Source organism: Puma concolor, chromosome A2, assembly GCF_028749965.1.
Source record: "Puma concolor isolate L17-30 chromosome A2, mPumCon1.1.hap2, whole genome shotgun sequence".
In the NCBI taxonomy this organism is placed as follows: Eukaryota; Metazoa; Chordata; class Mammalia; order Carnivora; family Felidae; genus Puma; species Puma concolor.
Window position 1 is genome coordinate 124,437,665 of NC_141668.1, and position 26,320 is coordinate 124,463,984.

The 26,320-nt window shown below is 40.0% G+C and overlaps 1 protein-coding gene across 9 annotated transcripts in view; it reads right to left on the reverse strand.

The window, feature by feature from the left end:
- Positions 1-26,320, reverse strand: part of ITPR1 (inositol 1,4,5-trisphosphate receptor type 1) — a 328,509-nt gene that overhangs the window by 121,278 nt on the left and 180,911 nt on the right. For all 9 annotated transcript variants that reach the window (XM_086697546.1, XM_086697550.1, XM_086697547.1 and 6 more), the window contains 8 exons: positions 24,323-24,523; positions 21,991-22,242; positions 20,263-20,388; positions 17,691-17,819; positions 13,318-13,438; positions 10,662-10,846; positions 6,504-6,652; positions 5,402-5,513 (listed from right to left, as the gene is read on the reverse strand). In XM_086697546.1, coding sequence (XP_086553672.1) covers positions 5,402-5,513; positions 6,504-6,652; positions 10,662-10,846; positions 13,318-13,438; positions 17,691-17,819; positions 20,263-20,388; positions 21,991-22,242; positions 24,323-24,523 — 1,275 coding nt within the window. The remainder of the gene's footprint in view (positions 1-5,401; positions 5,514-6,503; positions 6,653-10,661; positions 10,847-13,317; positions 13,439-17,690; positions 17,820-20,262; positions 20,389-21,990; positions 22,243-24,322; positions 24,524-26,320) is intronic.

Sequence of the window (26,320 nt, forward strand, 5' to 3'; positions counted from 1 at the left end):
GTGTTCACATGCCAGGGAGCAAACCTGGCAGGTCACTTAACTAAGAGCTCAGAGGCGCACCTTCCCTCTCCCCTGCACAGGTGAAAACTTGCACTGAGCTGGGAGCAAGGGCAAACTGCCCAATCAAGAACCACAATCTTTCAGAAGAGGATGGGAAAGAGGAGAGCCAAAGACTACAGGTGATCAACTCAGCTAAGGAGAAAATTCATTCTTTCCATTCATTTTACCATTCAGGGGGGATCTGGGGCCTAAACTGCATTTGGGCTAAATCAGAACCAGGTTCAATTTCAGCAAATATGAAATGACATAGGGGCAGGCCAGCCAACATATCCTAAGACCAGAAGCTCCATATTCTGGTTACTGTTGATTATTAAAAAAGAAATGTTTTCCCCCAAAGATGATTAGAGCCAACGCAAGTGATATTAGTTAATAAGTAAGTGACTTATTAGCATCAGGTTCAAGAAAAAGAAAACAACTAGAGCATTAATCACAATTGTGCTTAAGGGGGGAGATGACCCTCAAGTTATTTATATTATGGTTCACTAATAATACATTTGCAAATTTAAGTTCCTATTAGAAATCCTGAAATACTTTATTCACCTAGACAAAAGAAGCATTAGTAAATTAACAGGTTCTGCCAATTCATAGGAAATGAAAACCCTGACATTACTTGAGGTCAAAAACTCTCTGGTAGTAAAAGAGCTACTACTATCAGAAGACAAAATTTTTTTTAAGTATTTATTGATTTTGAGAGAGTGAGGACAGTGAGGAGAGAGGGAGAGACGGAGGGAGGGAAGAGAGAATCCCAAGCAGGTTCTGTGTTGTCAGCACAGAGACCAACTTGGGGCTCAATCTCACAAACTGAGATCATGACCTGAGCCAAAATCAAGAGTCGGACGTTTAACCCTTTGAGCCACACAGGCACCTCAAGAAAACACATTTTAAATAAATTCTGAGATACCCTTTCAAATTTATTCTTGGCCTCTGAATTTCTTTTCAAGCTCTTTGAACCTACAGTAGACTACAGAGGAGCCAGTATGTAACATACAACATATGTTCTAGGGGCATATGGGTCTAGGGGGCTTTTAGATGTTCTTTGAGTTGAAGAGAGATTCAGATTAAATTTTAGAGATGTTTAGCCATAGGAAGTTTTTTGTTGTTTTTTTAAATAAAGACATTGTTTAATTTGTGGATTAAAAGCAGAATTCAGTAGGCATTGTATACAAAGAGAGATGGTAAAGTCCTGATATGATTTTAAAGTTCATTAATTTTGAATACATAGGATAGCAAGTCATTGTAGGCACCATACAAAAACATACTCCAACATTATTTTGGTTATCGTTTTTCATATGTATTTTATATTTACCACTCTATGAGACAAATACTCATTGCTGGTCCTTAGCATTTTAGAGACATAATAAAGATGATTTTTTTTTTTATTCCTAAATGATCATGATTAAATCTTTTGACAATCTTCTAGCAGTCCTGAGCTTAGCATCATACGTGACAATTCTTGGACAGGCACTTCTCAGTAAGCTGACCAAGACAAGAGGACTGACCACTGACTACTCACCGATTGGATGCTTTCTTTTGGGACCTAAGCGAAACCACAGGTTTTGGATGACTCTGAGACAATCATAATTTGTAAAGCAAGATGGCATCAAGTGGAGACTGTTTTCAACAGGTGAGAAGTCAGAACTGAGCTGAAGATTAGATATTTAAGTCCTGCTACGTGCAGCACAGTCAGGGTCACTGCCTCAGGTCACTTACATGATGATGTAACATAATTGAAACTTAAACTTGTGGGAGAACTTCAAATGGTGTCAATCACAAATGATACAGTGGAGAAGAGCGAGGACTCTGAAGTCACGGTGTTTGCCTCAGTTTGAATTCCTGGTTCTCCCATTATTAACTGTGTGACCCTAGGCAAGTTTCTGAAACTTTCTGAGCCTAAGTTTTCTCCCCCAAGAATAGTTAATAACAATAATGATATTCCTGAGGCTGATCTGACAAATGGTAAGAGATGCTTAGTATAGTGGCTGGCACATAAGAAGCCAAAGAATGTTATTTTTATTTAAGACATACTTTAGGACGCTAATGGGTACATATGGCATTAAAAAAATTTAAGTTGGTGTTACAGTGATTCTGTTATGTTTTAGCGTATCCAGTAATATATGGGTGGCAGTACTCAATGGCTTTCTTTTCAGACAAGTAGATCCATATAAGCATACCAATGTTTCAATGTTTTTTAACAGAATAATCATGACCTCATCTTTCATTTTTATCTGTGACCTTGATAATCCTAAATGTTGAATGAAAATGTAGAGATGAGGGCACCTTGGTGGCTTAGTCAGTTAAGCGTCCGACTTCGGCTCCGGTCATGATCTCATGGTTCATGGGTTCAAGCCCCATGTGGGACTCTGTGCTGATGGCTCAGAGCCTGAAGCCTGTTTCAGATTCTGTTGCCTCCCTCTTTCTCTGCCCCTCCCCTACTCGTGCTCAGTAGTATCGTTGAGTATCGTGTCTCAACAATAAAAATTTAAAAAATGTTTTTGAAAAATAAAAAAAAGAAAATGTAGAGATGAATAAAGGCATCTATTTCTCATGATCTTTAAGGATTATGGCTTAGAAGAAAACTTGGCACACAAACATGGTGGAAACCATGTTGGCGGTGGGAAGAAAGGACAGGGATTCAAGACCCTGGCTTTCAGTCTTGATCCTGTCACACATTAGCCATGTGACCTTGGGAGGTCACTTCAGCTCTCTGCTATGGCTCCTTGTGTGTGGACGGAGGGCTGGAAAAAGCAATGCCAGATCAGACTATGGCCATGAAGACTCAGGACAAGGCAGAGATGCAGAACAATTCTGCACATCCCAGAAGGGTAGTAGTCATGGGACAAATTCCACTTAAGAGACAACTAATAGGAAAACTGGGCCAGGAAGACGGAAATGACTTCACACTTGCCCTTGTGCCCTGAGCATCCAGTCCAAAGAACACCTCATTTATTTTATCAACTAAAGCCAACTGGTTTGCCTGAGAAAGGTTAGTTCTTTGGCTCTGGGTTCCTTCCACCCTTGAAAGAGCTGGCCTGCCCCTACGTCATGCATCTTTACTCAAATAGGGACAGCCAGCAAAACATCAAAACCGTTTTCAACAGCCTTAATAAAATAGGACAAATTTAGTACTCACTATTGGATCGGAAGAAACAGAAATAGTTTAACGTCCTCCCCCCCCACTCTTTTTAGTTCCATTAATGTGAAGGGTTAAGAAGCATTTTCCCACAAAGCATAGGGCCAGAAGCATTCTAAGTATGTGCTATAGGCATTGAAACTGTTGACTACCATGGGTTTCTGGAATGTCTTCCTTGGTTGCATGGCAATTCCCACATTTGCCTGCAGTATTCTCACTTTTATAAAGGGGGATGACAGCCCCCAACCAGACTGGAAAGACATGCCATCTTTCCTTTAAGCCTCTCTGCCTGGGTGTGGCTAATATCTTCACCAGCTGAAAAAAGAATGTGAGCCAGGGTCTAAGAAGCTCTTCTCAACTATTTACTTTTTCCTAACAACCTCCACCTACTGCCCTCTTAAATCCCCAGGCTTTAACATTTTCCATGAGCTTTATAACAGACAATTTTACAACATCTCAGATCCAGTATCTCCCGTGGTCTGTAATGATGTTCTCCCAGTTAGCACCAACAGGCAGGGAAAGCCAGTGCGGAAGCATACCTTCCACACAGCCCAAGGACCCTGACGTACTTGGCTGCCAAGCAACAGATTCGACTCCTAGATTTTCTACTTTCTATGGTATAAAAAAGAAAACTTCAGAGAAACGGAAATATAATCACAACTTGTAACATTTGTGGGAGTAGAGACACCAAGTTTACTATAAAAATCTCAGTCACAGAGATGAACAGATACTCTAAAAGAGAGAAAACTGGTCTCAACCTTTGAAAATCAAGTTTTATGCCCCCAAAGCTACAAATATATTCATAACTGGTTATGGCCCTTTTGGTGGATTCTATCTTATTATGAAGAGTGAATTTCTGTAACTGGAATTATATTTTTAAAAATTTCTTAAAGCTCACTCAAAGAAAAATAAAGATCTTGTGAAAAAAATGCCGTTTGTTTGTCTGGTATTCTCTGCTGTTAGTTCCTTCCTATTCTTCTTTTTCTTTTTTTAGTGCAAGACCTACGTAGGTGCCTATACAGGTGTATGTATGAACGGGACATCTCATCATTTCTCATCTGTACAATGTTTCTTCATGTCTATCATTTGTATTTATAAACTCTTTTCTAGCAGGTTTCCACCATCAAATTCCTGAGTTATAGATACTTATTTCCTAATTAGTCAACATTCATTCACCTTTTAATTTATGTATTTTTAAAACTTAGAGTGACATTTAAAAGCCAAGTAATCTGGGGACAGTGAAGAAATATATACTGCTAAAGGGCTTGTGTACTTTGCTGTTTTATGTTTCTTATCCAAAGATTTTCATATGTGAAATAGCTCCAATATTTACGTTCGATATTGCTTAGGTTAGAAATCAGGATCCCTGCAGGCCTCTATACTTGGAATAATACAGTTGTAACTTGCCACTTTTAAAAAGAAGGCTGTGATTTAATTATTAAGGCTTCTTCACAGAGATGAATCAGTGAGTTACTGGGTTTTTTGACAAATCAATGACATCAGTCAATTTACCAATTCAGAAAAAGCTGCTTAAGTGGCTTGGAGATAATTAGTGACCTATTACCTTCAAATTAAAACTGGTGAGATTTTAAACTGAGGCCCAGATTTTTTTTAGTGGGGGGGCAAATGGTGGGGGACAATGAGATTGTTGTTTTTTCCCCCACGTATTGGACCAAAATTGAAACTGTGAGGGTCTCTAAACATCCTTACTCACTGCCGATGCCAAGAAGTATCCTGTCGCAGGGACTGCCCATTTCCCAATCTCAGCTAGAAATGGTGTGTTTGCCTGCCTTAATTCCAGTTAGAACTGGAGGGAGTTTCTTAGTACACTGCAGGGATTGTGCAACATCTCCCCAGAAAGAAGCAAACCCACAGGTATGCTTAGCTGGATCCAAAACTCAGGAATGCACGCTGGGATACACAAGAGGTGTCTGCATTCCCGTTGGGAATTTAGATGAAAAGTCTTATTACTATTTCCCTGACATTAGATTCATTATGTAGCAAGCAGTCTATACAACAGCTAAGTATATGTGCCTTTTAAAAGAAAAGGAATATGATGTAGCTACTCGTCGTGACAAGATAATTAGCTTTAAAAAAGAAAGAAGTTAACCCCTCAGTCAATATGCCTGAACTATGGTGTATTTCTAACCCACAACCCCACGTCAACTTCATAGAAATACCCTGTTTTAACAAGAAAATAACATTCAGTACCTTTTCTCCATAGCCTCTATCTTTGGTCATCATTTCTCTGAGAGTCTGCAGGACCTTAATGCAGAGTTTCTCTTCATTCTCCTCTAGCAGCTGTTTAGTATGCTTTATTAACCTGAATGTGGTAGGAGGAAAACCATGCATTAGGTCCCTGAAAACACATTTAAATAAGTAAGTAAGTAAGTAAGTAAGTAAATAAATAAATAAATAAATAAATAAACAAACAAACTTCACAAGAAACTTATTGTAACTAGGCAGTAAATGAACAAATATTTATCAAGGACTCCCAGGTTAAACATGCTTGGCCATTCACTGTTGTGAGAACAGCCAGTTAGTGTCTCAATAGCGTCTCAATGGCGACACCTGCTGGTCAGTAACCGCAAAAGGGCTCAGAGGGCAGGAGTCTACCACACGTGATAGAAAGATTATAGGAAGAGAAGAAACAGGACAGAAGTCCACTCAAACTTGTTAGTTTATACAGTGCAGCTCTTTATCCACTGAGGAGTGCCCATAGCACTGTTAAAATATAAAGTATAAAAAAGCCTCATAAGGATGATTGTGAAGGCGAAAAAACACCGTTCCTGTACCCACAGTCTTGTCCCTTGAGCATCCCAGAAAAGCACGAAACTCAGAGGCAGAGCCGACTCTCAAGTTAAACAACCAACTAAACTCAGTAGTAAAAATCAGATGAAGATTTTTGGTCATGGAACCTGTTGTTTAGGTAATGCACCAATGCAAAACCTAACCAACTACAAAGGTGTTAGGTAAAGACTGTGGGGTCCTGGGAGATCTGAGCTTTTTGAGGGCAGCAGGCTCACGACTTTTCTGCATCTGTACTGCAGCCCATGGTGGGCGCTCTGTCAGTTCTTGTGGAGTGGAAGACAAATGATGGGGTATGCAGGGAAAAGGAGAAACTCACCAAAACAAGTGTCGGGAAGAACAACCAAACCTACAAACTTACTTTGGAAAGGTCAGCACAGGACTCTAACACATGACCTTATATTGATCAAAGTGAAAAGGCGAGCGTCTGCTTCTTCACGAGCAAGTGCTTCATCTGGTCAGCAGTGCTCTGCCCCGGACCACCCCAGAGCACGAGGCTGCTTACTTGCAAATGAAGCCACCGCTTTCGCACTTTCTTCTGGCATCTGTGTTCTCTGGGAAAAGTAGCTCAGGTCGGTGGAGCACATCCACGAGCACAGATAACTCTGCCTGGACCAGGGGCCTCAGACGGTCCTCCAGGGCTGAGACAATGTCCTGGAACAGATGGACAGCTTTGGTGAGCAGCTCAGGCCAGGCTGACTACAGGAGAGTGAGAACATTCATATCTGATCTCAAAAATGACCACAAGCCAGGCTAGGTTAGAGTACCTTTAGTAACGTCTGGTATTTATCTCAAATTATTAAACGCTGCCCCAGAGGTATCCGAAGCATTAACCCCTGATGCAGAAAACAAGGGAAGAATAGCCCCACCAGCCCTTCTTTTCAGATGATCTTTAAGCTACTCAAGGGATCATTCCACACATTTTAAAATATAATGCACAAAAATACATTCAACCACATGGAAAAATGTCTACAATGTGTAAAAAAAATGGTTAAACAATAGGATGGACTATATGACCTGATTTTGTATAAAAAATATCAACATCAAAGGATATATACCAAATATCATCAAAACATCACTCCTAGTTTTCTCTGGGTGGTGGGATTGCAGGTGATTCTGATTTTCTCCCACATATGAGTACTTGTAAGTATTGTGAAATTATTTCCAATGAGCATGAATTATTCATATAATAAAAAGTCATACAAAAATGAGAACACAAATGAACATGCTGTATCAACATGCTAAATACATGTACCCTGATAGCATGATGGTCTTCAAATGCAAAACACATAGCTGTAGGAGAGGAAAACAGAGAGAAGTTGAAAGAGCAGCAAAACCAACACAACAAACACCATATAAAGGCAAATGGCAGAAAACAGATGAGAAATTATCTTCAAAAGATGCTAAAGTCATCTGGATGGCTCGGTAACTCAGAACTTAACTAGAAGCTGGCTAAGGCAGGTGCTTAACACATCATGTTGGACAGTATTAGGAGGGCCTAGTTAACCAAAGAGATTTGCATGGGAAAGGGCACTTAAAATGCATTCAACTCAACTGGAGATGTAAATTTCATAGGCAATAGTCATAAAGAATTGATTTATCTTTTACCCAAAAACTAAAACAGGTTTATATTATTTATTTTATATTTAACAAAATTTGTAATCACTCAATAATATTTAGGATGCAGACAGAATGCATGAATCAAATTACTTCTTGGGGGAGGCAATTTCCCCAGAAAAAATTAAGAGTATACTGCAACACTCCTTAATTCATATGGACATTCACAGCATAGACAAAAAGAGGGTCGTTTTTGCAAAACTCTCCTAGCTTGCCCAACAGTTTGAAAGCTTCCCAAAGTTCTCTTCTTCAGTAGTCACTGGTCCTAACTCTGGCAAATCTTTGTCTATAGCATTTTCAGGGGATTCAAGTAGCTTCTCAACATTATATTCATAAAATCCTGCATCTTTTGCAAGGTTTGAACTTTACATTGCAATTGATTTGCATTGTATTGTCAAATGTTTAACAGTGAGCAATCGAGAAGAGACCAACAGACAAGGATGGCAAAGCAATGGGCAGGGAAAGATGCTGGTGTTAAGTGAGGGGGATGTCTCAATGGGGATTAATTATATAAGCAGTCCACAGGTGAATGTTCTTACATTATAACTTCGGCTGTCCTAGGCAATCTTGTAACTATCAGGGATTCATTAGATAAATCATTAGATAATGAGGATCCTTTCAGCCACTAGCCAAGCATTACATGGGCATACAGATTTTATTTTACTTCTGAAGAATATGTATAATAAATTCAAGAAGAGCACAAAAAAACTGGCTTGGCCGTAGATAATTTATTTAGTTTGAACAGACAAAAAAGTACTATGCACTCAAACAATTCTGAATCTATAATACCCTTCCCCTTTAAAAACATAGTGGAGTCAGGAAACACTCTATTTGGAACCAAATTATCTTTAAGAATTGGGTCTGTCACAGTGCGGCTAAAATTCTTTCCTTGACCTAAGAAATGCTTCCTTTTCCCCCAGCTTCATGGGCTCCAGCCACACTAACCTTCCTTTGGTCTCTGAGCGCACCACACTTTTGTCCCGTATAATGGTCTTTTCACATGCTGTTTCCCTCCCTCCTATTTCTTTCTTCAAGCAAGTCACACATTCCTCTGATCTCGGTTCAAATGTCACTCCTCCAGCAATGCCTTCCTGGATCACCATCCCAGCTGTGGACACGATTAGGTTCCTTATCATCCTTCTGTAGCACTACTCACTTCTCTGCAACATGGTCTCTCCTGCCATTTTACTTTCACCTGTATGATTAGCTGACTCACGTACCTCCCTTCCAAAACTTGAGAATCTATAAAGGCAAAGATCATTTGTGGTTTTGCTCACCATTGTATCCCAGTGCCTAGCATGAGTGGGGCTGATGAATGAATCTTTAGGCAGGTTACATAAACCTCACAGAGATTCATGTTTTATCTAATCGTCATTATTACAGTCATCACAGAAGTGGCAGTAACAGTAATAATCATAATAGCACTGCCATTGATCAAGTGTTCACTACGTGCCAGGCTCTGTTCTATGTGGTTTATGTGTACGCAATTTTCCAAAGATGGCCACTGCAATATATCTTATCTTACATGTTCTTCTTACACCGTGTCACTGACATTTTTCCCATCAAATGCTGGTCTATATCCCCTTCCCTTGAACCTCAAATAGACACTTGTGACTGCCTTGACCAACAGAAATTGACAGACGTGATGCTATGTGATTCCTGAAACCATGTCATAAAGGCAATACAGCCTTCATTTGTCTCTCTCTAGAGATGCTGATCTTGGAATCCAGCCACCATGTTGTGAGAAAGGTCAGACCACATGGGGAGACTACAGGTGGGTATTTCAGTTGACAACTCCAGCTGGGGTCCCAACATCTACTGCCAAACATGTGCAAGAGTTCAAGATGAGTCCAACCACAGCTGCCATCTGACCATTACTGCATTCAAAACCCTGAGCAACAGACACCTTATTGAGCCCAGTCAACCTCTAAACAGACTAAGAGAATGAAAAAATTGGCATTATTCATTAGGCAGGCACAGATAACCAGAACATGTAATCAATGCTCGCGATCCTCACATTAACCCTGAGGTAGGTGTTATTATTATGCTATTTTACAAATGAGGAAACTGAGGCATAGAGAAGTGAGGTAACCTTCCCAAAGATACACTATTTATAAGCAGTGGAGTCAGGATTTGACCCGAGGCACTGGCCTGAGTTCATGCTTTTAACCACTCCAGCAGGCTCATTTGAAACGGCTGAGACTCTCCAACTATAGCCCATGCACTACCTGTGAGAGAATCACTTGAGGTGCTTGTGTAAAGATGTTAATGTTATGATGGAAGTTTAAGTGTTTCACATGCACCTAATATTCACTACTCTCCACTTGACAAAGGGATAGATGTCTTCATACGTCCAAGAAAAAAGTAAAATACAGATTCAATTTAGTAATGGTTTTATTTTCTTTTGACTCATTCTGAGAGAAAACTCTTCTCTTGGACATTATACTACTTGTTTACCTGCTGATTCCAGAGGCTAAATATCCCAGAGTGATTAAAAAAAAAAAAAAATGGAGCACTTATGTCCTTATTCTAAGCATCCTTTTGTAATACTTAATTATTCCTTCCTAAAAAGAGCAGTCCCCATTCTTCATGAAGAAATCTGTCAATACAGGGCCACCTGGGTGGCTCAGTTGGTTAAGCGTCTGACTCTTGGATTCAGGTCAGGTCATGATCTCTTGGTTCCGTGGGTTCAAACCCACATCAGGCTCTGTGCTAACAGTGCAGAGCCTGCTTGGGATTCTTTCTCTCCTCTGTCTCTGCCCCTATCTCACTTGTGTTCTCTCAAATAAACTTAAAAAAAAAAAAAAAAAGCAAAGAAATAAATCTGTTGAAAACCTTTAAAGACCATGACTTTGCCAGAAGCCTTTCTCTTCCCAAGCAGCTTTGCATTCTTGGTCCTACACACATTACTGTGCTTGACTAGCCATTCACATGCTGACATCTCTTTCTGGCCCATCCTGGATTTCCTCTGGCTCATGGAAGCGCTGCTTTGTGGGAACCACCTCAGGCCAGGTTCAGGTTCACTCCTCTCTGGGCCTGACATTACCTGCAATCTCTCAATGATATTCCGGTAGTCTCTGGAAGCCGCCAGAACAGAGTCTCTGCGAGCCGCATTGCGGGCGGTCAGTCGCCAGTTCATGGCAGTTTTCTGCACAATGTTGTGAGACTTCAGGAAGAGGTTGTTGACTTGGCTGTCCAGGTCCACAGGAATAGCGATGGCCCGGCTCTTGGCTACACAGGAGAAACAGGACTCATGAGCCTCCAACTTGCATGGGAGATGCCTTAAAGACAGACTTAATTCCCCCCATCAACCCTTAGGCAGATTCATCCATGCCTGTAATAGGTCACTTGCATGCTTGTGTCAACACTGAGGAACTCAAATGAACTTTGACATCGTTAGGTCAGGGCTTCTCAATATGAATTCGGGGGGGGGGGGGGGGCAGTAGCTCTGAAGTATGTTGAAATGTTTTAGGTCAAAGTTTAGGCAGGCAGGTCAAAGTTAGACCTCAATGGGTTTCCTCAATGAATGGCATCTTAAAGTCTCTCATGTTGTTCACATATTTTAAGAATTATCACAACAGGGAATTCATTTTTCCAAGAAATTATTTTTCTAAAAATTCTCTCTCAGTGGTGTTCTATACAACAATCTACAAAATGCCAATTTAAGCCAAACATAAAACAAAAGATAACATTTATAATAACATAAGCTATCCTTTCTATTTAGGCTGTTCTCTTTTCCTCTTAAAAAAACCTCCAGTCTAATTATTAGACAGATGACAGTCAAGTCCACAAGGGGGGGATACTCTACAGAACACCTGACCAGCACTCTTCAAGATTATTAATGTCATTAAAAAAAACAAGGAAAGTCTGAGAAACTGTCGCAGACCAGAAGGGACTGGGGAGGCATCACAACTAAATGCAACATGGTAGCCTAGATTGAAACCTGGAACAGATTAAGGACATTAATGGAAAAAGTGGTACCAAATCTGGAGTGTAGTTCATAGCTATGGGCCAACATCAGTTTCATAGTTTGGAAAAATATACCCGGGTGATGTAAGATGTTGACAGTGGGGGAAACTGGGTGAGAGGTACATGGGGAACTGTGTGTGTTATCTTGGCAACTTCCTATAAACCTAAAATTATTCCAAAATAAAAACTTTAGTTAAACTTTTTAAAAAGGAACATAACTAACAATCCTTTTTTTCAATATGGAAAATCCAACAACCTCCAAAAAACAAGACAACTATTTCATGTCTTCAATGCTTCATAAGACCAGAAGCAAAGAAGGTGTTATATTACCTATATCTAATTCTAAAAACAACTCCAGCACCCTGGAAGAAGAAATCTGAGAAGCAAAGGTTTAAGTCCCAGTAAAAACAAAAGAAAACAAAACACAATGTGGGGCAAGAAAACATCGGCCAATCAACAAATTTCGAACAGTTTAATACAGCAAGTAAGAAATATGGGGGGGAAATATGACTAATATCAAAAAGCAGGATGCACAGCATACACTCAGCTAGAAACTATGTGCCTTAGATACCCCTTTAGAAGATGAACAATGAAAACAGTGAATTTTGGGTGTGATTTCAGTCAGGAGAAGGTATTCCACAAGGGACAGAAGTCTGAGTTCCTGGGCTGAGTGTGCTGTGCTGCTTTCATGCCCTGCCATTTTGCAGACATCAACTCCCTTTGTCTTTTCACATCACTGCCAAGACTATTGAAGCATTTCATCTCCCTAATGAGTGCTGAGCTAGCCAACTCAGCAACCTGCCGAAATTTCAACAAAGAGCTTCATGATGCACAATCCTATGTGGGTAGAGAACAGGGTTTCGGGGATACAGTCTCAGAGCCCTGGATCTAAGATATCACATCATGAACCTATAATGTACACTCTTTCAAAAGCTTCATCTCTTATTGTGAGATAGTACCACATAAACAGTAAAAAGACACCATTACCTACCATATGAGAATCAAGGAAATCAGGATGGGATGACTGAAATCAGGCAAGAAACCCTAATCAACACAATTTATATTTGGTGGACAGCTACTTGATAATCCAAGAACCCGACTTGCCTCTGTGCTGCCTGTCTGCAGGAATGTAAAGAGATACCTCTTCTTAAATTTATGCAGGAAGAGAGCCCCTTGCTTCCCATTTATGAAGGGGAGTAGGGCCGAGTAACAGAGTCTGATAAAGTCAGGGTAAAGGGAGCAGTCATTTTCAGAGCTACCAGAGAGGTGACAATTGATAGGCAATAGGGAGCAGTGCACCTTTTCTGAGAAAGGGTGTCCCCCTGGGATTGGATGTGCACTTAGCAAGAAAAAAAGTTCCCATGTGGTTGAATACACTTACTGGAGTAAACAAATTAGTTTCTTGAGAGAGACTTCCCAGGGCCTTGAGTAAGTGTGTGTGCACTGGGACCTGCCAAGAGATGCCTAACATTTAGCCATGCACCAGTATTTTTCAAAGCCTCTCTCTCTTTGGGACTTACTGGCTCTTCGCTTTGGGAGATGCCAGCTTGGTAGATGAAAGAAGGCAAGGGTTAGCTATCATGAAGACCTCCATTCCTATTCTACCTCTGCCAACTTCCTGTGTGTGGAACTCTAGAAGAGCTATAACAAGTGCTCAATAAAACTGAGTGGCCTTTACTGCTGTGAGGTAATTCATTGTCATCATGTTACTCCCAACTGCACTGATAGCTTACCTACATCAGAGAGCACCCGAATACAGCTCTCCACAGAGGCTTTTTGGCTCGGCATTAACCAGTTGCAGTGGTAAACCCTGAACACACCTTGTAGCAGTTGCACAAAGACAGGCTGGCGAGTCTGCAAGGAAGAGAGGCCAAGAGACAGGCAATATGACTTTTCTGTAGATCACTGACACACAGATCAGAAACAGACATTGTAATGAACTGTGAATTAATGGTAACGGACCCTTTGCAAGAGTGGGAAGGGGTGACTAGTTATGAGCAGGGTTCCAGCAGGTGCCTCATCAAAGGAGGAAAAAATCTGAAGCATTTTAAGGCCACGTACAAACTTGACACCATTCAAGTCTGACCATAAGAATCAACAGTGGAATCAATGTCTGAAAACTTGTATTCCTGTCCAGTTACCAACTGGCTATTTGACTTGAGGCAAATGAGCTTACATCTGAGCTATAACTTCATCCAATACATAAAATGAGTGGATTGAGGCAGAATAACCCAGTTCTTTCCAGACATTGTATACTATATGTAGAACCTCTGTTTTTGATTAGCAAAAACCAACTATTAAGTGAATCTCACCAAGAATGCATACTTATTTCTAGCACTGTCTTCCATGATATAAACAGAGTAGAATTCTGATATTATACTTTATAAATATTCATTTACTAGAAATGAGTCCTGGGAAGTTAACTACATGATAGGATTTATTCTATGACAGCATAAATTTTGCTCTTTTTAAAATAAAAGAACTCAAACATTTACTTTATCAGTTTGATGGTGATTTCTGAATGCATTTCAAAGTTATAATTTTGGTCTCCATCCATAGCTACCTGGATCCAGGTAGCTTTGGACTTTAGTTTGTAGGAAGAGGACTTGCACAGCCCCTCCAAAAAATAGCAGGAGCTAATATAGCAAAGAAAAAAAGTAGTGAAACACTGTAGAGAAGTTTCTGAGATGGAAGGAAAAAAAAACAAACAAACATGGTGCTAGGGAGAAAATCAAGTCTATTACAAGACAACACAACAGGTTAATAAGAATTCAGAACCTCTTCTACGAACAATGTTTGGATAACATACTTATTAAGTGTCACATATCAGGTGAAAGCTCATTGGGGGCCTCAACTAACAATCCTATAGCACATGAACTGCCTTAATGCCACAAATAAGAAATGGAGGCCCATAAAAGTTAAAAGAAAGTATCCAAAAGAACTAACAAGTGGTGCCAGAGCAGTCAGTCAACCTCAGGGCTCTCTGATGCTGACAATTTGTGCTCTTTCCACGAAGTTCACCTGCAAAGCAGAATCTTATTGCTTTCTTCAGGAAGTACTTTCTGTTCTACACCTCCCAGCTACCCAGGACAGTAAACTGCATTACTAAGAGAGGACAAGATCATAAAGAGCCTGAGAAATTGGCTGCAAAACCCTGATATTTAGCTCCTGAGCACAACGTTCCCAATGAGAGAAGCCATTTATGGAGAACACTTCTCACACGCCAAGTGCTGAGTGCTTTCTGCATATCTCATGGAACCCTTACCATGACCATAGGAAGTAAGCAGTGGTATTATCACCCACCCCACTGGGAATATGTGTTAGAGTTGGGATGGGAACCCAACACCCAAACTCAAAGAAAGAAGTATCCTTTGACTCAATTCAATTTAATCAGTATTTATTGGGCATTTGCTCTATTCCTGTCTCACCTCTGGATAAACAAAAGAGGAATACGTTAGCCAGTGTAGCTGCTTTCTAATGACCCACTCCAATGGGCAATCTGGTGCCATCAACTCACTCAAACTCTTGGACTAAAGAACACGGCTGCCCATCACCCTCTTCGTAAAATCCTCCCTTCTCTTATCCTGAAGCCCTGCTTGTTCCTGAATCCCACACTGCCTGCGTAATCAAGTGAAGACCTTCCTCTGGCCTCTTTTAGATGCTATCTTTAATTACACGTGCTCTGACCAGTCTGTTCTAGTAAAATGCTTCATTTTCCTGGCCATGACTTCAACTACCAACTGTTTATATCCGGATTCTACCACTCCACTCTCCTGAGTCTCATGGACTCATTTACTTACTCAGTGAATCAGCACCTACCAGGTCCCAAGCACAAAAAGCTACAAGGGACAGAGCAGTATCAGAAGTAACTATGCACATAAGGCATAGCTATGCCCTTCTTACTGTAGCTTATGGTGTAGCAGAAAAAGTACAGGATCATATTTATTAAGCAGCTACTCTGTGCCAGGAATTATGCTAGATGTTTCGCAAATATTTTCTCTCTTGCTCACGATAGCCTACAGGATTGACATTACAGCCCTGTTTCAAATATAAGAAAAGAGGTTCTGTGACCAAGCCAAGTTCACAGAGCTGATAAGGCAAAGAGTGCAAATTTGAAACCAGCTTTATCCTGCTCTGAAGCCTCCAAAATTCTATCCTTCCTCCCTAGATCCCATAGTCCCAGCTGCCTCCTGGACATTCCACTGGCAATAAGTAAATAAATAATAAAATAAATGTGACACGGCCAAACCCAAGCTCACCATTTTCCTTCCTCATATGCTTGGGTTGAAAGAAAAGAAGGAAAAAACTAAAAAAACAAGGAAGGCAGCCAGGAAGGAGGTAAAAATCTAGCTGGGAAATGACGCATATACTGTTCAGCATATAAACAAAACAAGATAGGCCATGAGAACTCCAAAAATAGTATTCCTTGGAAAATACATGCTCTAGAAAGCCATAAAAAAAAAAAAAAACAACTAAAATCCACTTTGGATTTTGTATTCTAAGTATATATGGACAACCTGAGTCTTGCTGGGACTTACAACATTTATACTGAAGATTCATGTCTCTGACCATTCTGGCTTATTAGGTGGTCCAAAAATTGGTTTCAGAGTAAGGCAATAAGAAGAGAGAGGAGTGACCAAAATGGGAAACCAAAACTCACATTCCTGTTTAATAGTTATCCAATTAATTTGATTGACTTACTTTGACATTTTGGTTTTGCAATACTATTTCACGATCCATAGGAGAATGGGCATTGCTGTGAGGATTGTCACTTTAAATTGCAAAAGCAGCAAGTCCAATCTTAGCAACCAAGGCAGCTTTCCTGGCTGGCTCTCAGCATAATAGCACTTGGTAAAGAACACATTCTGGCCTCTGGTAACTCATGCGCTTGGGATCCAACCAGTTTCTGCTCCCCAATTACTCAAGAATATATACAGACATTTGAAAGATAGCATTCAAACTTTGCAATACTTTAGCTTAATTGCTAGCTTTTATAGTTATTTCTAACCAAACAGAAGTTCCCAGCACTTCTAGTGCTAGTTCCCAGCAAATGTACCTCACTAAAAACTCCACAAGTTTCAGAATCAGAGAAAAGTAGGTTGAAATCATGGTTATGCCACTTAATGGCTGTGACCATGACTCAGCATGGTAATTAAACTTTCTGAGCCTCAGTTTACGGAGCTACAAAGATGGCAATATCATCTACCTCACAGACTATACTGAGTTTATATGAACTCTCTGCATGTTAATGAAATAAGGCAGGATGTGATAAATATACTAATGAGTATGATACTACCATGAATCACCTTTCGCTTGGAGAATTTACCTGCATTAGGATTATCTGTCTATAATCCAATAACTCTGGGCCATCCATCAACCCCAGGACAGCCTCTACCTCTTTCTATGACAAGGATGGTTACTATTTCTCTTCTGATCACTGGAGACCAAGGCCAACTTTCATCTTGTAGGCTGTACCAACGCACCTGCTGTAAGACTCCCACAGCAGTTGACCCAGACCTAAGTTATAAAAAGAGGAGTGATTTTTTCAAGTCGAAGAATGAAATTCTCTTTCAGATCCATGGATTCAAAACTTTGAAACTGTACAGTGAGAACCAGCATGCAGGGCTGCTGCACTGCACACCCCAGGAGCACCGTGCACAAAGGAGTTGACATGCCCATGTTGCTGTACAATACACCAGCCCTGCTGTCATGGCTAAAAGACTTCTCACTCTTGCCATGCAGCACTTGGGATGAGCTTAAGGCACACACTTCAGGAGTTAAAATGGAGGTTTCCAAACATGTTTTTAAAAAGCCTTAATAACATAATAGCACCTATTTGAAAGCTGCTTCTCCTAAAATTGGAAGGGAGGAATCAACAAGATTGAAGGGGGAAGAACAGGCATTGTAAGGAAAAAAGATCAACAATCAATAGAACCATCTGGTGAAGAAAAACATCCTCAGGTGCTTATTTATCCAAGGGCATCCTGAGAAAGCAAAGGATCTTGTATCCATGAAGGCTCGTTTACAGCTGCTCACTGCCATATCAGCACCAACAGCAATTGCTGAAGCTCTGTCAGGAAGGCCCTGCACCGCTTGTGTTTCTTACCTGCAGGGTAGTACTCTGGTCTGAGAAGGGAGAACTGAAGAAGGTAGTAACGATACTCATGACGATTTCAGTAACGTACTTTTCCAAAATTGAGTCTGCATGCTTCCTGTCACTTGTGTTGTTACAGGCCTGCAAGGCAAGTGGATGCTTTAGACAGCTGTAGAATTAAGAAATCTGTAACCACTCCTGCTAATCCAACAAACGAAAATAAAGGCTTGAAATAACAACAATAAATCATGCAGCCAGAGAAACTGATCAACTTGTGTATCCCAGTATAGACTCATAAAACAAAATTGATAAGGGACCAGGGTGCGTGAGTGGCTCAGTCAGTTAAGCAGCTGAATTCAGCTTAGGTCATGCATGGTCTCATGGTTTGTGGGTTCGAATCCCTTGTCAGCTCTGTGCTGAAAGCTCAGAGCTTGGAACCTGCTTCAGATTCTGTGTCTCCCTCTCTCTCTTCCCCTCCCCCACTCACGCTCTCTCAAAAAAATAAACATTAAAAAATTTTTTTTAAAGTCAGTATGGGACCTACAGGGCTTTTGCTTCCAAATTCCTAGCCATGTGTGGCAAATCTAATACCTTAAAAGGCAACAAGAGGCATAGTAACTACAGTTGTCTGTATTTTCCCCTAAAAGTGAACTGCGCTCCTTATTAAGCCATTCATCTGTTCTACGCAATGTTTCCTAACATATATGATCAAGAGAATCAAATATATCAGGTCCACTGTGTGTAATATTCTCCAACGCTACAACACTCTTCTATTCAATAAAAATGCTACTGTAGCATAACATATAATGTTGTCAAATTGCTACGATGTACAGTAAAGCTAATATAACATTGTGTGTCAACTATACTTCAATTAAAAAAAAGTTACTGATATGCAATACTGCTGAAAATAGTGGAGTTTTGAGTCAAAATCATTGATTCCATAGGTCTTGGAGTGAGAGACTTTAGGTTTTACTGGCATTATACTTAATTTTGCTACTTAAAATAAGATTAGGCATTTAGAGGAAAAGATTTAGAAAATACACTTTTTTTTTTAATTTTTTTTCAACTTTTTTTTTTTTTTTTTTTGGGACAGAGAGAGACAGAGCATGAACGGGGGAGGGGCAGAGAGAGAGGGAGACACAGAATCTGAAACAGGCTCCAGGCTCTGAGCCATCAGCCCCGAGCTTCACGCGGGGCTCAAACTCACGGACTGCGAGATCATGACCTGGCTGAAGTCGGACGCTCAACCGACTGCGCCACCCAGGCGCCCCGAAAATACACTTTTAAAAATCAAGTTTTACTACCAAATTCATTAGTGCTGTAATTTGAGATGTAATGTTGCTTACAATAAAAATTTATGAAGGGCAAAAAAAATCATGTTTTATTAACTAATTGCCATATTGTCAGCTTAATACTGAGCAGTTTAGACACATTCAGAGAATGAAATTAGTAACTGATTTTACATTTCTGAATAATGTAATGTAGAGGTCAGCACAGTTACGGGCTGGTGGCTGCTTTTATAAATAAAGTTTTATTGGAACACAGCCATGCCCACCTATTTACCTATTGTCATGGCTGTTTTCAAACTACCAGGGCAGACTTGAGTAGTTGTGTCAGAGACCAGATGGACCACAAACCTGAACATATTAATGTCTGGTCCTTTACAGAAAGCTTTGTTCAGCCCTGATTAAAAAACAAACAAACAAAAAAAACCCCACAAAAAACAGAGCAGGCCTTCCATTCCAATCTCCAAAACCAGATTTATGGGATTAAAAGACTAGGAGGAAATTGAGATTAAAAAAAATAGATATGTATACATTTGTCTGTGATACCAACACGTGAGTATTATTAAACACAGACCTTGATTAGAAAGAAAACAAGTTCTTGCAGGGTGTTTTACACTGTAATTTGTACCATCAAGCAAAGAGTATCACAGTGTAAGACTCTCCAAAGCACCTTTCTTATTAACGTGAAGATTCCGAAAATCATCTTACAATCATTCTTTCAAGAACTTGGTTACCATCCCCCATCCCCCAAACCCACCACCACAAAACTCATCGTGAATCCATGGTGTGCCTTGTTAGGTAGTGGTCTTGCAGCTTTAGAAACAGTATTAAGCTCAGAGCAAAACCAAATCCAGAATATGAAGCCCATCCAACTGCTAGGTCAGGAAAGCAGATCCAAAGGGAAGTGCTTTGCAGAATCCTTGACACCAGACTGAAGGAGATAAATGCTCAAGTTCAGGAAGGTGTCCTTTAAGGAGAGATATCATCAAGGAAAAGAAAACTTTCAAATGTGATTTTAGTATGTCTCGGATTATTATTCACAAAACAGTCCATAAAGGATGAAATGAAAAGCAATAACCCACCTTTCTGACATGTGATGAATAAAATCTGTTCTCAGCAAGAGGTAAAAGGCATTAAGAAATGAGGCGTGTGCAAGTGTAGAGCCACATCTGCCTCCCCGTGTCACATGAGCAAGCTGAAATGACGTGAATATTTTCCTCATGCCTGCATAAGGATGTCCAGACGCACGCACATACACAAACATTTCCGCTCTGCCCCTCAGTTCCAGAAAGCCTTACCCTGCAGATGTCTACAAGGAAATTCTCAAACAACTTCCACATGTGATTGCTGGTATAAATCTCCTTCATTTCCACCTCAGTATCCACGTAGCAGTGATTAAGGAAGTTAATGTAGGCAATTTTAACCTGAAGACAGAAATAGATGTTTCTGAAAAACCAATTTCGTATACATAGAAAAAGAGAAATGCAAATTAAAACTATGTCAAAACACCATTTCCATCTGTCAAATAAATGAGTCCAAAAGTCTGATAAAATGCTGTGTGGACAAGGCTGTGAGAAAAATGTGATCTTGTTTTTTTCTCCTTTATTATAGTCATCAGTTATTAATTATCTCATTTTATTAGCATAAGCTGGTTAAACAGACATGCAAGGCAATTATAGTACACCCATATGATAAAATTTTTATGTAACTGTAAAAAAAAAAAAGAATGTGGAATCTCTTTATGGACAGATATGAAAAAGAACAACAATGTATACAGAATGTCATCTTTTGTGTTTAGGAAAAAAAAAAACGGGGGAGGCAATGAAGAATATTTATTTCATTTGTTTATATACAGAACTCTAGAAGGATGTACAAGACCATAATAATTTTCTGTGGGGTGGGAAGGGACAGATTAGGAGATATGTCATAGTTTACTCCTTTAAAGTCTCTGCTATTTGAACTTCTCATAATGTATTAACTTTTCAAAAATTCATCTAAAAACATCTATTTGATATATACTACATATACTATAAAAGTATATTCAGTTTATTTATTTTTTTTTTTTAAATTTTTTTTTCAACGTTTTTATTTATTTTTGGGACAGAGAGAGACAGAGCATGAACGGGGGAGGGGCAGAGAGAGAGGGAGACACAGAATCGGAAACAGGCTCCAGGCTCCGAGCCATCAGCCCAGAGCCTGACGCGGGGCTCGAACTCACGGACCGCGAGATCGTGACCTGGCTGAAGTCGGATGCTTAACCAACTGAGCCACCCAGGCGCCCCAAAAGTATATTCAGTTTAAGATTAAGTTACCAGCATATATTTTAAACAAAGACAAAATACACACTGTATCTGCTATAAATATATGTGTATTTAGTTTAAGATATAAATTAATAGCATGTATTTTAAACATACAAAGGCAAAATATAAACTGTATGATGCACTGTTTTTGCTGTCATTGTTGTTACTAGCCAACACTTAACAACAACGAAACAGAAAACTCGAAAGGAATCATTTCCAAAACCTAACAGGTATGTATGTATGTATGTATTTATTTATTTTTAACAGGTATTTATTATGGGTGGTAGAATTCTAGATTATTTTAATTTTCCTATTGGTTACCTGTAGTTTCGAAATGTTTTATAATTGTCATTCATTCATTTTTGCAATACACATTTTCATTAAAGAATCTACTTGCAGAATAGGTCTTATGTGCACATGAACCATATCTCAAACCACTCCATCTCATTTTTCAGACATTCATTCCAAGCAAATACTCTTCGCTCAACAGGCTAAATGATTAGTTTTCAAGAGCGGAAGCACAGAAGCAGATTCCCACTCTTCTCGAGGAGACATCAAGAAGGACTAAAATCCCCCCAATGTTCTTCATACACTAAACTGGCATTTGAGAAAATGCTGTTTCCTCACTACAAAATGAGCTGCAGATCTTATCGTACTGTGAGGCCACATCGGAGCTGGCTGCAAGTCCACATGCCACATGCAGAGACATGAGAAGAGCTTGCTCACCTCGGGGATGCAATCCTCATGGGTCACTACACGGACAATGTCATCCAGTGGGAGCAGAGAGTTGCACTTTATCTCTGTATAGACGTTCTTGCCCTCAGTGCATACGGCCAAGAGCTCAACCAGGTGGATGTGGTACATGAGAGGGCTGTTCTCATCCATCCGGTCCCGCTCTGACCTCATCATCTGGATTAGGGTCTGGAAAGAGGCTCTGTCATTGTAGAACACGAGGACGTCCTCTCCCGAATTAACCAGCTGCAGAAAGAATGGGGCTTGCTTATAGTATGAGCTTGCAGAGGTGGGGACATTTAAAAAATGAGGGAAAAGGGAAAAAGAGATGTTCTGTCGGCATTTGCTTTCTAAAACCAGTCTCACCTGTTTTACCAAACTTGTCTAAACTTCATTTATATTAATGAACAACTGAAAATCTTCAGCAGCAGCATTTTGATCGACAGATACAGGTATAGGACAGTGGTCCTAAAGCCATTGGGGGAAGACAAGGTCTGCATACCAACATTCATGTATCAAGTGGAAATGCAGACTGTAAGCTTGCACTTTTAATTCCAAACCTAATAATTAGGCTATTATTTTTCTACTTAAAAATATTTACAGGGGCGCTTGGGTGACTCGGTTGGTTGAGTGTCCACCTGACTCTTAGTTTTGGCTCAGGACATGATCTCTTGGTTTGTGACATCGATCCCAGTGTCAGGCTCTGTGCTGATGGTACAGATTCTCTCTCTCCCCTTCTGCCACCCACCCCCAAATAAACAAACATTTCAAAAAATGTTTCCATCTTTTTATGCCTGAAAAGCAGTATCCCTCTTACAACTCTCTCATGCAGTGCCTTCTCTCTTCACAAATTATCCAGTTCTCATTAAGATACACCTAACTTTTGGGGCGCCTGGGTGGCTCAGTCGGTTAAGCGTCCGACTTCGGCTCAGGTCACGATCTCACGGTCTGTGAGTTCGAGCCCCGCGTCCGGCTCTGGGCTGATGGCTCAGAGCCTGGAGCCTGCCTCTGATTCTGTGTCTCCCTTTCTCTATGCCCCTTCCCCATTCATGCTCTGTCTCTCTCTTTCTCAAAAATAAATAAACGTTAAAAAAAAAAAAAAAAGATACACCTAACTTTCAATACTCATCAAAAAAATCAAGGCTTTCCTACTTATAACTTGTCCCCAGGACTGAATGTGGCTTCTCATAAATCTACTTAAGAATAAATCAATTTCAGCACTGCATGAAATACAGAAGATCCAAAAAGGGATGGTACAGAAGCCAAAATAAATATAGTCAATATTATTTACACAATAACATCTAACCTTCATAGGCTCTAAGTAAGTGCCAAGTATTGTGATAAATACTTCACATGGATCACCTAACTTCATTGTGCCTCAGTTTTGTCCATACAACTGAGGACAAAGAAGATAATGAGCTCATGGTGCTGTCATGTAGATTAAATAAATGATTATATGTAAATTGCTTAGAGCCCTGACTAGGGTATGGCAGGCTTCCAAGAAATGTTAGCTATTTTTGTCATCATTATTTCAATGAGTTCACATATCAGTTCCTCAGGTGAATACGGCTACACCTTCTTTCACAAAAATGCATGCTGAGGGTTGGGGAAGTTGACACGTCACATAGCCAGTAAAGCAGTACAGCCTTCATTCATATCCTAGGTAAGTCAGTTCTTTTAATTATGTGACACTACCTTCCACTGGTATCGTATGTTCTTTATTAGATGACATTTTAAATCCAAATGGTAGGTGGATTTACTTAAGTTTTCATTTTTTAAACAGGTAAAAAATGAAATGGAGTGTATCTGAAAGTGGTGGCAGAGGGCTTTTTTTGGTCAGACAGCATTCATGGGGCATTGACTTCCCACAGAGAACCAAGCAGGACTTTGTCCCAATCCCACGGTCTAGCTTCTTCTCAAGAATCATCAAGTAACAATTTTTCTAGCTAATGAAGTGAATAATTAAAGACAACTTATTCACAGGAACATAGGCTGTTCTGGCTCACTGGTTTCTATCCACATTTAATCGCTATTCATCGTATTTTTGGTTTGTTACTCCTGGTTTTATTTTCCCCCTCTCAAAAAAATCTGATCCCAAACTCCTCAAAATAAACAGATTCACTGCTGTGAAAAACCTGATAAGACTCTTGCCTACGTGTGTATCTGATTTATGCTCACAAACACACTCTCTCACACAAACAAACCACAATTATGTTTTGTCCCTTCATGTGGGTCCAGGAGAGGGTGCTAGTTCATACAGAGAGTAGTAATTTAAAAATTTGTGTGGAACACCAAAGGTAGGGATATAGAAATAAGCAGTTGTTACCTCAGCCATAACCATGTCTTGGCACTTTTTAATGAATTTCCCTTCCGCCTTGACAATCGTCTGCAAGAACTTGATGTACTGGACGTTCCGACCGTGAGTCTCGATGCAGTGAACAAAGTGCTGGACGACCCTTTCATTGATCTCACTGCAGAGCTGGAAGTTGTTCATGAAGATGTGCTGCATGGTTACCGCCTCCAGGATCTGACAGAAGAGTCAGAGCAGGAGCACAGGGACATCAGAGAACAAAGTGACAAAGAGTCTACCAAAACACACAAAGAAGCCTTTAAACCAGTGAAGAGATGGCTCTCCTTTCTCACTTCTGTACGGCCTTTTTTCATAAACCTTTTCAATCATGTGTAATAAACATATAGAAAGGGAAACAACTAGTATTCACCTCAATGAACTATGGTGGGAACCCCAGCACCCAGATCAAGAAACAAAATGTCTTACCACCCAATTTAACTCCTATTTTGATTTCTGCAACCACAGATTAGTTTTGCCTGTTTTTGAGCTTCCTGTACTGTCTTCCGCCTGCTTTCTTTTGTTTAATAGTACATTTGCGATGCTGTCAACATGTTGTTGCATGTATCAGTACATAAATATACTGCTATGTATATTCCATGACATGAATAAACCACAGTGTGCTGATCTCTTCTATTGCTGATGGGCATTAGGGGCGTATCCAGTTTAACGGCAGGTTTTAGTGGCACTACTCTTCGCACAATAGGGCTGCTCTGGGCATTCTCGAACATGTCTTCTGGTAAATTTTAATGTGTGTGCCTGTTGGCTTTATATCCAAAAGTGGAATTGCTGGGTTGCAGAATATAAATGTTTGGCTTTAAAAGTACTTCTCAACAGGGGCACCTGGATGGCTCAGTTGGTTAAGTGTCAGACTTTGGCTCAGGTCATGATCTCACCGTTAATGAGTGTGAGCCCCACAACGGGTTCTTTGCTGACCGATAGCTCAGAGCCTAGAGCCTGCTTTGGATTCTGTGTCTCCCTCTCTGCCCCTCCCCCACTCACTTTGGTGTCTCTCAAAAGTGAATGAACAGTAAAAAAAAAATTTTTTTAAAAAGTACTTCTCAACAGCTTTCAAAAGATATTAACAATTTCCATTCTACACCACAGCTTTTCCATACCCTTGCTGATTTACAGTGTTGTTGGTCTCTGAATTTAGTCATACTTTGTTTTGCCTATCTTAGTTAATTTATACTTCTCTGATGATCACCTTGTCCCAGTGACAGGCCATCTGGGTATGTTCTACTACAGATGATTTCATTTTAAAGTTTTTTTTATCCATTTAAAAAATGGGTTGCCTTTTTCCTTATTGACTTTTCTTAAGTTTATTATAAATTCTGGACATGAGTTCTTAACTGAACATATATGCAAGCAAACGTCCTCCCCCATTCTCTGGCTTGCCTCTGGATGATCTTAATGAGCTCACCCGGTGAACAGAAGTCTTTATTTTATGTTTTCCTTTATAATTAATTCTATTTTTATACTGTGTAAGAAAACTCTAGGCGCATCTGGCTGGCTCAGTTCAAGGAGTGTATGAACCGATCTCAGGGTTGTGAGTTCGAGTCCCAGGTAAGGTGTAGAGACTACTAAAACTTAAATTAAAAAAAACAAAACAAAAACAAAAAACTTTGCTCTCCACAAGGTCATCAAAATATTTTCATGTTCTCTTCTAGAAGGCTTATTTTCTGTGGTTTTTACCCCGAGTTATTGAGGGATAAGTTTTATGTCTGGTATGAAGTAGGGGGCTTTCAGCTTTGTATCTTTTGTCTTTTCTCTTCCTAACATCACAATTCTAGTAGTCCTGTCCTCCAAAGCTCCAGCAGTACTAACAAATACGTCAGTGTGCATGTATTTACAAGGAGGTCCTTCGTAGAATTATACAAAGCCAAAAATTAGAGCTGGCCTAAATGTCCATTAGTATGGCAATGGGTTTTAAAAAGTTACAGACATACTATGGAATGCCACATAGCCATCAAAAAT